We start from the raw sequence: 12655 nt of genomic DNA on the forward strand, positions 1-12655 counted from the left end.
TATTCACTTGATTAGTATTCGAGTGAGCTGGGTCCACTGTGCTGGGCACTGTATATAACCCTAGAAGGACACTCTTGTCCAAAGAGCTAACACAAGAAATAAGCAAAACAGACAAAGAGAAATAGTATCCGCATTTTACAAACAGGGACCTGAGGCGCACAGCCTAATTAAGTGACTTGTCCAAGGTCACACAGGACATCTGTGTCAGAGATGGTAACTTAACACAGATCTCTTGTCCCAGTCCAATGCCTTAACCACAAGACTATCTTTCCACCTTAATTTACTGCAGAATTTTCTGTGTTTAAAAAATTTAGAGAAGTTTTGTACCTGATAGTGGTGATTGTGTAATAATTTTTTTTAAGTGTAACAGTTATTCCTTAAATTCTTTGGGGCAGGAACATCTTTTTGTTCTGTTTGCGTAGTGCCTCGCAAAAGAAGGAGCCCATGACTAGGGCTTCTAGGCACTATGGTAACACAAATAATAATAAAGAGCTATTGTTTAATTCTCCAAGTGAGGCTCTCATAAAGGTTAGCATTTTCTCTCCCCCAGTATTACTTTACATACTGTTTTACACTGAAAGCAGTGTGCTTTACAAAGGTGGGTAATCACCCTATTTTACTAATTGGGAAACTGAAGCACAGAGCAATGAATTTACTTGCCCAGTGTTGCATGGACAGTGGGAGAGCTATGAACGGATTTAAGCAGTACAGTATAGTTCAGGGATCCAGGTAATGAGTCTGCCAGAGCACATGCAGACCCCACTGTAACATGGATGCACCAGTTATTAGAATACCCAAGACCTTTGCAGACTGCTCTAGGAGGGATGAGGGAGCCAGGGTTGTTTGATTTAATTAATCAGCACATCCTCTGCCCACAGGAGAGCTTCAGGATAAATTGGCACAGATATGGCTGTTAAAATATAGGAGCGAGGTGAGCAGCAGGGATTCACTTCTGGGTGCATCTCACTTGAACATTGCTGCCTGTGTTAGCATGAAGTCGACAGTAGCTGTTCTGTAGGGAGATTCACTCAGTACTAATCCAAGGAAACTGGAGAGACCTGGATTTGGGGACAGGAAAGTCCTTGCAAGAGCAAGGCAATTATTTTTCTGCCAGAGTAAAGATAAGAACATAAGAACGGCCGTACCGGGTCAGACCAAAGGTCCATCTAGCCCAGTATCCTGTCTACCGACAGTGGCCAATGCCAGGTGCCCCAGAGGGAGTGGACCAACAGGCAATGATCAAGTGATCTCTCTCCTGCCATCCATCTCCATCCTCTGACAAACAGAGGCTAGGGACACCATTCCTTACCCATCCTTGCTAATAGCCATTAATGGACTTAACCACCATGAATTTATCCAGTTCTCTTTTAAACGCTGTTATAGTCCTAGCCTTCACAACCTCCTCAGGTAAGGAGTTCCACAAGTTGACTGTGCGCTGCGTGAAGAAGAACTTCCTTGTATTTGTTTTAAACCTGCTGCCTATTAATTTCATTTGGTGACCCCTAGTTCTTGTATTATGGGAATAAGTAAATAACTTTTCCTTATCCACTTTCTCCACATCACTCATGATTTTATATACCTCTATCATATCCCCCCTTAGTCTCCTCTTTTCCAAGCTGAAGAGTCCTAGCCTCTTTAATTTCTCCTCATATGGGACCTGTTCCAAACCCCTAATCATTTTAGTTGCCCTTTTCTGAACCTTTTCTAGTGCCAGTATATCTTTTTTTAGATGAGGAGACCACATCTGTACGCAGTATTAGGTGGGGAACAGAGGCTAGTGAGTTTGCTAAGGAGACGACAGCATTAATGTGAGCCTCTATTCTGGATGGCTGGGAGTGTGCATGCAATCCCTGCAGAGTCAGCTGGACATGGAGATTTACTCATGCTAGGAATAAAGAGAGAGAGAGAGTGTGTGTGTGTGTGTGTGTGTGTGTGAGTGAGATAAAACGTGCAGACCACACCTCTGACTCCTTCCTCTACCCGGAAGAAGAAAAAAAAAAAAAACCTCCTTTGACTCTGGCCACAGAGAATCAGTGGAATATGTGAACTCTGCAACTTTTGGGAGAAAGTCCAAACATTGTACCCAGTGGTTCCCCTCCTTTTCAATCAAGTGGAGTCCAAGTCCTGAATTGGACCTCATGTATCCCTCTGGTTCAGAAATCCTAGTGTTTCTGCATGTATAAGAGCAGGAGACAGGTGTGCTTTGAATCTATTCATACATTCCATGTGTTGTTACACAAAACATCTTTTATTAGCTAAACTTTTTTCAACCTAATTCTTTAAGATAAATGCTTAAAGAAGGAAGAGGGACCCAGATAAGTATATGGGCATCTTAGGATGAACCCACTTATCCTGTCAGTCATACCTTATTACTATCTGAAGCAGTCATGTTCCTCAGCTCATACACACTGACTGTTCCATTACTGTCCCCTATTAGAATGCAGTCTGTGTTTTTAGCAAAAAGTACAGTTGTGAATTTCACTCCTGGGTTGGCAAAGGTCACAATCAGGGGGTCCAAACTGAAACCAAAAAATGAGATGATGTTAATATCTACTAGAAATGAGACCAATGGGGCATTTGTCTAGAGGACTAGTACAGGAATCAGCTAATCCTAGTATTGCTGAATCTTTACTTTTCACTTTTATTATCTGGGCAAACTAAAATCTAAAACCTTAAGTAATGGTGAAAGTGCATTTTGCTAGTTCTCTGATAAATACAACTCAAATCCCAACCCTCGCTAACCAGGGTATCCAGGCTACCTGAAAAATCATCTGCTCTACTGCCTAATAGCTGGAGATTTTCAATTTTTTAGAATAGAAATCATTTGCTTTTTAGTGAATGATACACTGGACCTAGTTCTCTGCTGCATTGCACTTGGTACAGTCATTTACACTGGGCAAAGTGGGTGTGCAGTGCTATCACCAGTGTAAGCGAGTAGATAATTCTGAACTGACACCCTTTTACACTCACTTTTCATCAAAAACTGAGATGAGAAGACGGGGCAGGTGTCCCAACCCCCACTGGTGTCTGTGGCTCATGTGCAAAAGTCCCAAAATGTTAAAGCTCAAGGATGTTTTTTTAAAACTCATGGAAGTGGTAGAATCCAGGACTCCTGTGGCAAAAGAGCAGCCCCCAGTTCCCTGAGCCATCCAGCCCCCAGCCCTGGATTTTCTTTAAACACTTTAGTAGATGCTACCTGTTGCCTGTACAGTGAACATTTTAGAATGCAATACAATGTTATTACATCTAAATGCTTTGTAATTATAATGGTCAGGCACCAATTCCAACTGGGGCCTTTGGGCACTACCATAATTAAATATTTTATAAGCGTTAGTGTGTCTTTCTATTATTTCAGAATCCTCCCCAAGAAAAGTTATTACTTACGTGCTGACACTCAGGTCCCAAATTTCCACTCTGCCTTCATTCACTGCTGCAAATACAAAGGCTGATTTTGGAGACCACATAATGTCATGAACAACATTAGTGGTGGAACTGAAAGTTAAAATGGGCCTTACTGAATCTTGGCGCCATAAAATAATACTCCAGTCCGCAGAGCAGCTTAAAAAGATGTCAGCACTGACTGGATTCCATGCTATCTTGTACACAGGACCCTTAACATTGGGGAAAAGGGAATTGCATGTTACTCCAAAGTTAGCAGGCTGGGATTTTCAAAATAGCTTAAGCAAACTAGGCGCCCAACTCCCAATTATTTTAAGTGCGAGCTGGGTGCCTCACTGCCCTTTGTGTCTTTGACAATCTGCCCCCCTCAGTACTGACAATACTATTATTTCACTGTCATACACAGCGTATTAGGACAGCAAAGATCACAGGATGTGCTGTATGTTCTAAGACCAAAAATATTTTGTTGGTGATGGTGATGATTCAGTAGGGGTTTCGTTTTTCCTTCTGAGGGTATGTCTACACTACAGGATTAATCCGAATTTATATAATTCGAATTTAGGAAACCGATTTTATAAATTCGAATGTATTCGGCCACACTAGGCACCATTAATTCGGTGGTGTGCGTCCAAGCTACCGTAGTAGCATCGATTTCCAGAGCGTTGCATTGTGGGTAGCCAATAACATTGAATTGCCAATAACTTCGAATTGCGGCCACACTAACCTTAATTCGGATTAACAATACCGATTTTGACGCTACTCCTCTCGTCGAGGAGGAGTACAGAAATCGAATTAAAGGGCTCTTTAATTCGAATTAAATGGCTTCGTTGTGTGGACGGGTCAAGCGTTAATTCGAATTAAAGCAGCTAAATCCGAATTAAAGTCGTAGTGTAGACCAGGCCTGAGTCACTGCTGATTCAGTGCCCTGTCAGAATGTTAGAAAAAACTACTCTTGGGAGTGCAATCTGCTGGATGAGACAAATCTGAGGTGCAGAGCAATTGGGGTTGTTAAAACTCTTGTGGACATTTCACCATATTAACCCATGAGTTCCAGGTCAATGAGATCACTCATCTGATTATTAATTTTAAATAAAGCCAGGACTACATTTAAATTAGTTACAGCAAAGCTTTAAGAAAGGATTAGTAATCCTTAAAGAATCTATATATTAAAGAGCATAATTTCAAAAGAGTTTTGATGCTTTATATCTTGTAGCCTTCTTACTAAGCTAAGAAAAGAGGCTTTGGTTTTAAAATCTGTGTTGCAAGTGTGTCGCCTACTGAATATAACAAATTAAATAAACTTATTTCTTGTAATCAAACATTTCTTCTGAGATCTAACTGATCCAATCACTTTTTCTGTTATTTAATTTTACCTACCTTATGTGCTCGGTAGGTCTCTAGGAACTGCTCATTATATGAACAAGAACATTTGTGAATATGCCCTTCTTCTGTCCCAGCCAGGTATATATTAGTATTCTGAAACAAAAATCCAGATATTCCAAACTGGGATTCAACCTGTAGGATATTTATCCTGACATATTTAAAGAGCTGTGTGGAGTTTAGGCTGTGAAATTGCTGGGAGATGCTGAGCACTCAAATTCCCACTGACTTCAATGAGAACTGTGTTTGTTCACCTGCCCTTGGGATCAGGCCCAAAGTCAATCAAAGCAACATACTTAAAACTGTAAAACTCACAAAATATAGGGGTTAGCTTGCTTGGTTTTCTCTCTGATCAGTTTTGGGTAATATTGTTAGCGCTTATGTACATCAGAAGCATTCTATAGCTACTGCTGGAGAAACATGGGCAACTGCAGTGCAAGCTTCCCCTATACCTGAATCCTGATCTCCATTTTTGAACTGTTTGGGGGCTTTCATTAGAGAGTGCCTACAATGCAGAGATCCATGCAGTGAACTTGTGAGACAGGAAAAATTCACTTGGGAAAAAAGAGATTTCCAAATGTGTTTCACTGGTGACGTAAACCAACCTTGAATAAAATCAGCTAAAAGTAAAAGGCAAGTGTATTAATCTTCTGGCACCAGACAGCTTCTCTTTTGAAATTTTCATTCATTCTTATGTGAATATTCACAGTTAGAGCAGCAGTTAGGGCTGGTCTAGCTTATGTCTCCAGATTCCAGGAGACTACTACAACTTAGTGTTTGTTTAAACACATGAGGTGAAATCTTCAGCTGTGATGGTATAGCTCCATCACTGTACACCAGCTGAGGATCTGACCTATAATGTTTTGTTCTAATATATAAAATTTCAGCCAACTGAATTTGAAACATTAATAATCACAATGGATTTCCTGAGCCTACCCGTGGATGAAAGTCAAAGCACATTCCAGGTGCCTGTCGAGATATCAGAGCTTCACTTTTCTTTTCTTTTTCACCAGTTAGTTTTTTCCTTTCACTTGCGGTTCGCTTCAGTTTCATCAGATCTATGCAAATAGACAGTACATGGAATATGAATTTTACATGAAAGAGATATTAGAACATTCTGAATAACTCATAAGTACTTCAGATATTTAACAATTCTGAAATGTTTTATCTATGGGCTGTTTACACAGGGAAATTGCCTGGAATAAGGTATTGTGCAATAGCCCAGTGTAGAAAGTCCTGAGAGAATAGGCTTACCAGTGCAGCCTAGTCCTTTGCGTATAAGCCACTTGGTTATTCTGCCATCTGCTGAGATAGAGATTAATATCTCTCCTTTGTCATCTCCCGTTGTGCCCCTGTCCTGTTCGATCCACTTCAGCTGCCATACAGGGCCTATATGCTTATCAAAAGATTCACTGAAATAAAGGAACGCACAAACAGAGCTATAAGTTAACAGAAATAAGGGAGAATGCATTTTTTAAAAGTTACTACATAAGCAACAAAACTGGTGTGTATATAACTTAGGAACAAACACTCTGGAGTGTGGGCATGTGTTAATTGGTTATTTTAATTTTCAAGGGAGGTGTTGTTTTAATTTTCATGGGAGGTGGGGAAGGTCTAGGTTGGATATTAGGAAACACTATTTCACTAGGAGGGTGGTGAAGCACTGGAATGGGTTATCTAGGGAGGTGGTGGAATCTCCATCCTTAGAGGTTTTTAACAAAGCTATGGGTGGGAAGATTTAGTTGGTGTTGATCCAGCTTTGAGCAGGGGGTTGGACTAGATGACCTCCTGAGGTCTCTTCCAAGCCTAATCTTCTATGATTCTATGAAAAGTCAGAGTTTTAAGACATATATCTATTGTTTTGAAAAGTTGTTTTAAAAGTACATTTTAGAAAATATTTTTACATATTTAATTATAGAATAATGTTTAAATGACTGAAGCACTTTTCTTTAGGTATCCAAATCGTTGTACTGGTGCTGCTTCATGGTTGGCCTAATCTAGTCTTTCATGGACATTTATATATATCAAAGTCTTCATGCCTGACAGTTTCTTTTCAAGTAAGTCCCAGGATTGTAGGTGGGTACAGTGTAAGTGTTTCAAATCAGAATTGAGAGACATTAGCAAAGCTGGGAAGGGGGGAATTATGCAGCACTTCCCTGCCTTCACTGAATCCACTTTTTCAAGAGCACTACTGTTCACTCGTTTATTTAAATTTTAGCAATGGAATGAATGTCCACAACTAACAAGACATGAAAGAAGTGCAACAAGGTGGGGAGTTTGTAATCTTACCTGCTGTCCAAAAGTGCGGTGGTATTATGAGTCTGTACATTATAGATGGCTACTGTGCCACTGTACATTCCAACTGCTAAAAGGTTTGGGTTTGCCAGAGAGAAATCCAGTGCAGTAACACCATGATCACATTGATAAATACGCTCTGGCCACTGAACAGAAGAAAACAGCACATTTATTTCATTCTTCTATTAGCTAATTGCTAGACTAACCACTATTTTTCTAATGCTACAAATGCTTTACCAGGTTCAACTTTAAGACAATATTCTAAATAACTGAGACTATTATTTCCTGCTATGGTTGTCAAATTTGAAAGGAGCGCTGTGCAGAAATGTGACTTTTATATTGTAAATTGAATTAGAGATGGGTTTAAAGTGAACCGTATAAGTGACTACAATTTCCCTGAACTTTGGAGGGTTGGATAAAGTGGGATGGGATCCAGATCCCCACTACAACCTAAACCTGACATTTGAAAAAAAGCAAACCACCACTTCTAATTTTTGCCCATCTCACAATTTAACATCTAATCTTCTCTGCTTTTTATTCATGTGCTTTTCTAATCAGCAGAAGTTTAGTTGGAGGTAAACTGTAATGTAAGGTAACTTAGGTAGTTTAAGCCAGAGTGCTATGTTCATGCAATTTACCTTTTATAGACTGCAACTAAAGAATTGCATTGCCTACATGGACCAAATTTAGCCCGTGTTGTAAGAAGATGCAACTCTACTGAAGCCATTGAATTTAACCATGGTCATCAGGGTATTAGTCTGAAAATAAGCATGTTTCAATATATGTCAGCTCTTAATTCTGATGCTTATGCACTCAGCTAATGTAGAGATGGGAGCCATATAAGTATCGTTGATCTGTACTGTGTTAATTTCATGGTGCCATAAACACTGATGTGATAGAACATCTAAAACGTTAGAGGGAGGAAGGTACCAGTTAGAGGCTGATTCTGTACTCCTTAACTCCCTATAAAACCTTGGCTTTAGCCTGAGTAATGTTTATAGCAGCACCATTATTTGAATTTGATTGTGAGTATTCATTTTTACTGTGTTTAAAAAATGAGATTTTCAAGAATCAAAAATGTAAAACAAATATTGAGCCAAATCATTTTAGACCTTTACAAAACCATCTAGTACATGGGTGGGTAAACTTTTTGGCTGGAGGGCCACATCTGGGTATGGAAATTGTATGGCGGGCCATAAATGCTTATGAAATTGAGGGTTGGGGTGTGGGAGGCGGGGAGGGCTCCAGCTGGGGGAGTGGGCTCTGGGATGGGGCCAGAAATGAGGAGTTCAGGGTACAGGAGGGGTCTTCGGGCTGGGGCAGGTGGTTGAGGGGCTGAGGGCTCTGGCTGGGGGTGCAGGCTCTGGGGTGGGACTGGGGGTGCAGGAGGGTGCTCCAGGTTGGGACCAAGGGGTTCAGAGGGCTGCAGCAGGGGGTTGGGGCCCGGGAGGGGGATAGAGGTGTAGGCTCCAGGCAGTGCTTACCTCAAGCAGCTCCCGGAAGCAGCAGCATGTCCCCACTCCGGCTCCTATGCAGAGGCATGGCCAGGCAGCTCTGTGCGTTGCCCTGTCCACAGGTGCCGCCCCTGCAGCTCCCATTGGCTGTGGTTCCCGGTCAATGGGAGCTGCGGGAGCCATGCTTGGGGCGAGGGCAGCGTGCAGAGTCCCCTGGCTGCCCCTACACGTAGGGCCTGGAGGGGGGACACGCTGCTGCTTCCGGGAGCCATGCGGAGCGGGGCCAACCCCTGACCCCACTCCCTGGCTGGAGCACCGGAGTGGGGCAAGCCCTGGACCCTGCTCCCCAGCGGGAGCTCGAGGGCAGGATTCAAACATCTGAATGGCTGGATGTGGCCCCCGGGACGTAGTTTGCCCACCCCTGATCTAATATGATGCAATTATCTCAACAGTTTGGGTGACTTCAAATTTGTCTATATAATCAGTTGTAAAGGAGCTAATAGTCACAGACACATAGGGGCAAGTCATTATATAGTGCAATTTGGATCTTGGGGTTTGAAGTGCATTTGAAGTGAAAATTAAAAGTTATGGGAATAGTAAATGAATGTAACAATTCATTTCAATACAAATGTTATTGTATTCTATCATATAGATCTGATTTTTACAGGCATTTCACCTTTTTTAGTTGCACAGCCCAGCTTACTACACTTAGGGCCAAATCTTGCTCATCTCCCTCAAAGGTAGTCTCACTGAAGTCAATAATATTTGTGTGCAAGCAAGATTTGGCCCTAAAGATGTAAGTATATAAGCGTACCGGATTTTAGAACCTCTCTTCCAGGAACTGTCTAGCAATTACATACTGAAATTAGAATAATTTATAGACCCTGAGGTCCTGATCCTGCAAACTTTTAGTCATATAAAAGCTTGCAGAAATGGACAAGTGTATAAGAAATAGCATAGCTTTTAAAGAAAATAATACAATGATAATAAAAATACATTGCTTTTATTCCAATCCTAGATCTGAAATGACATCAAAAAGGAAAGTATGGCTATATCTATACTGACTTGCAGTCTGTACTATGGGGTGTGAGTGTGCACCAAAATACTGCACTATAGTTCCCCAGTGTGGACATTCCAGGTGCGAACTAAAAGGTTCCTAAATTTCATTAATGTAGACCTGTTAACATAGTCCTCTTCGAGCACAAACTAGGAACCTTTTGGTTCACACCCACAGTGTCCACGCAAGGGCATTACAGTGCAGCACTTTGGTGCGCTCTACTATTCACACCCCCGTAATCCAAGTGTGGGGCAACGTAGACAAGCCCTACGTCTTACTGTCCGGATTTTACAGATGGGGAAATTCAGATCTAGAGAGATGAAGTTACTTGTCCAAGGTCACACAGCAGGTGCGCACAAGTGGCAGTGCTGGGAAGAACCCAGGCACATCTATGCACATCTCTGTTACGTATTGAGAAGGGAACGCCTCAGATTGGAGCAAAATTGAAAGAAGAGAGTTACAGAAATATCCAGTTGCCTAGCCAGTCAGGGCTGTCTCCAGACATTGTGGTGCCCTACGCAGCCCCCCTGTGGGAGGAGCGGGGGACTGTCCCCAGGCCTCCGTGGGGGGGGGGGGTGTCCCCAGGCCTCCGTGGGGGGGAGGGGCAGTGCCCAACATCTGTAGGGGGCAGGTGGGAAATCGCCCCCAGCACAAGCCGGTGGAGCAGGTTGGGGCCGGGTCGCTCTACTTCCTGCCACTCGGTGAGTGCAAGGCGCGCCCGACCCCTGCTGCAGTCCCCGGGGATGTAGCTCAGGGGAAGGGGTGGGGCAGGGGTGGAGCAGTGGTGGGAAGGGGCAGGAGTGGGGCGGGGCTGGGGCGGAGCAGGGTGGGAAGAGGCGGGGTGGGGGCGGAGCAGGGGCGGGGGCAGCTTTCCTGGCCAGTTCAGCCAGCGGGGTGGATCAGGCTGGAGGCTGGAGCAGCATGCAGCTGCGTAGGGCACCAGGAAATTTGGGGCACCAAATTGCCCCAAATTTCCTGGTGCCCTACGCAGCTGCGTAGTTTGCGTATGGTTAAGGACGGCCCTGTAGCCAGTTATTGTCTGTTCTTTACTCCCATCCCAGAAGTATCTGAATAAGAGCATTTTCCCTGATAGGTTATCTTCTTTTTTATTTGATTTGGTAATGAACTCAGATTTGAGTTGGTGACATTAGAGTGTTTCCATGGAAATCTGCATCATGGCTGGGGCTGTGTGAAATATTTACAGTGAAGTTTGAAAACTTCAGGATGAGGTTTCTGCATTTTGTTTTGATTTCAGAAAATGTGATTTTGTGAAAAATTGATAGTTTTCACATTTCTGAGTGAAAATTATTCTATATTAAAAGAAAACCCTCAATTTTCATTTTTTTAAATTCAAACATTTGTTTTGGCAAGGGTCACTATTCTCACAGAAACATCACATTTTTAAATGTTAGCTTTGAAATCTGCTGTTTATTGAAAATATCATGAAAAGTTACATTCTGCAGATGTTGAAATTAAATTTAAAATACCTCCTTTTTTTTCATACAGCGCAAAATTTATTGCAGACGAGAAGATGGACTGGGAAGGAGAAACCCTAAATTTAAAATACAAATATCCTCAATTTGCAACTGTAGGAAGATTATGGGAAAACAAATGCAAGGTAAATAATTTTGGTTTTATATTTGAAATGCTTAAAAGAGCTTTCCCCACAGTATGAAAATCTTTATAGGAGGAACTACACACCTGGATCTAATCCAGGTAATAGCTAACCTGATTAATTCACAATCTTGGCTAGGGGATTGGAAACCGGATACAGAGTTTTTCATTCTTAGGTTGCCCAGTCTAAGGCTATGACTGTGCCACTTACAGCGGCACAGCCATGCTGCTAAAGCCTTGCCACTGTAAGGCACATAGAGTAGCCACTCTTTGTTGCCAGGAGAAAGCTCTTCTGATGACAAAATAAAACCATTCCCAATGAGGGGTGGTAGCTACGTCAGTGGGAGAGTGTCTCCTGTCAACAAAACACTGTCCACACCAGCGGTTTTTGTCATTAAAACTTTTGTCCTTTTTGGGGAGGGGCGGGGGGTGTTTAACGACGAAAGTGCAGTGTAGACATAGCCTAAGTTGGTTTAAATTGACTGTTCTAACCAGCAGTTTGATGGTCTTTGTGACATGAGTTCAGTTCCCTGTGGACAGATGTCCATATTACAAAACCACAGTACAGAGGATGAATGGGCACAGAGGCTAAGCTACTGTCTGTAGATGCTTCCTCCAGGTGAAATCTGAGGCACATTGGCAGGCTATTGTGGAGGAAGTGTGCAGTACCCTTGTTCCCTTTGCTGTAACTGTCCTGTGAACAAGATCTTTAGTCTCCAGTGTTTTCTAGCATCTTTCACCAGCAGTAAGGTAGTTTAGACATTTTAAAAATAAGAATTGTTAATTATTATCCATTTTCCAGGGGTTTAGTCTGGGCCAACAAATTAACATTACTGCTATATGTCTTGCTTTCTCAAGCAACAGGAAACTCAATGATCTGCTATTAAATCATACAAAATTATTACAGCAAAAAAAAATTATTAAAGTAACAAGAACTAAAATAAATTGTGCTTTATCTCTACTTGTGTTACCATAGGGTTCTTGAGTGACCAGCAGCAAGCCAAGCCTTTCTTCTGTTCTTGAAAACCAAACTGCCCATAACCAACAGCCAAAAGATCCTAAAACCCAAAAGTACAGATTGGTGGATATACTTCAATTAAAGCAGAAATTTAAAGCTAGAATTTTAAGTGGCAGCTTTCTGCCAGCAGTTAAGTGCGCAAATCCTTCTACTTAGATAACGTAGTACCAAGTACAGAGTACACAGTCTCAGTAATGTAGTCAGATAAGCAAAGTAAGGTAATTAAAGTAAATAAGATTACTCTGAGCGTCAAATTCTAATGTAGTATGTGCAAGGCACTACTCACTATGCATGAATGAAAATTAATTGCAAGTGCAATTTTAGTGAGCACAAATTGTGCCCACAAAAAAGGCAGGCCCCTATAAAAATCTGTCCATTTTATATAGATGTATATAAAGTGTTTTATAAACTTATGTTAATGTGCAGTATTTGATACAG

The 12655-nt window shown here is 41.9% G+C and overlaps 1 protein-coding gene across 1 annotated transcript in view; it reads right to left on the bottom strand.

Annotated features, from left to right (window-relative positions):
• The window catches only part of DNAI4 (dynein axonemal intermediate chain 4), a 29701-nt gene that overhangs the window by 413 nt on the left and 16633 nt on the right, over window positions 1-12655 (bottom strand). The window contains exons 10-16 of the mRNA XM_065409235.1: window positions 12171-12257; window positions 7069-7220; window positions 6034-6191; window positions 5716-5837; window positions 4777-4875; window positions 3385-3611; window positions 2366-2519 (exon numbers count right to left, since the gene is read on the bottom strand). Of these exons, the coding sequence (XP_065265307.1) occupies window positions 2366-2519; window positions 3385-3611; window positions 4777-4875; window positions 5716-5837; window positions 6034-6191; window positions 7069-7220; window positions 12171-12257 (999 nt within the window). The remainder of the gene's footprint in view (window positions 1-2365; window positions 2520-3384; window positions 3612-4776; window positions 4876-5715; window positions 5838-6033; window positions 6192-7068; window positions 7221-12170; window positions 12258-12655) is intronic.

The sequence above is a fragment of the Emys orbicularis genome, chromosome 8 (genome assembly GCF_028017835.1).
Source record: "Emys orbicularis isolate rEmyOrb1 chromosome 8, rEmyOrb1.hap1, whole genome shotgun sequence".
NCBI classification, from domain to species: Eukaryota; Metazoa; Chordata; order Testudines; family Emydidae; genus Emys; species Emys orbicularis.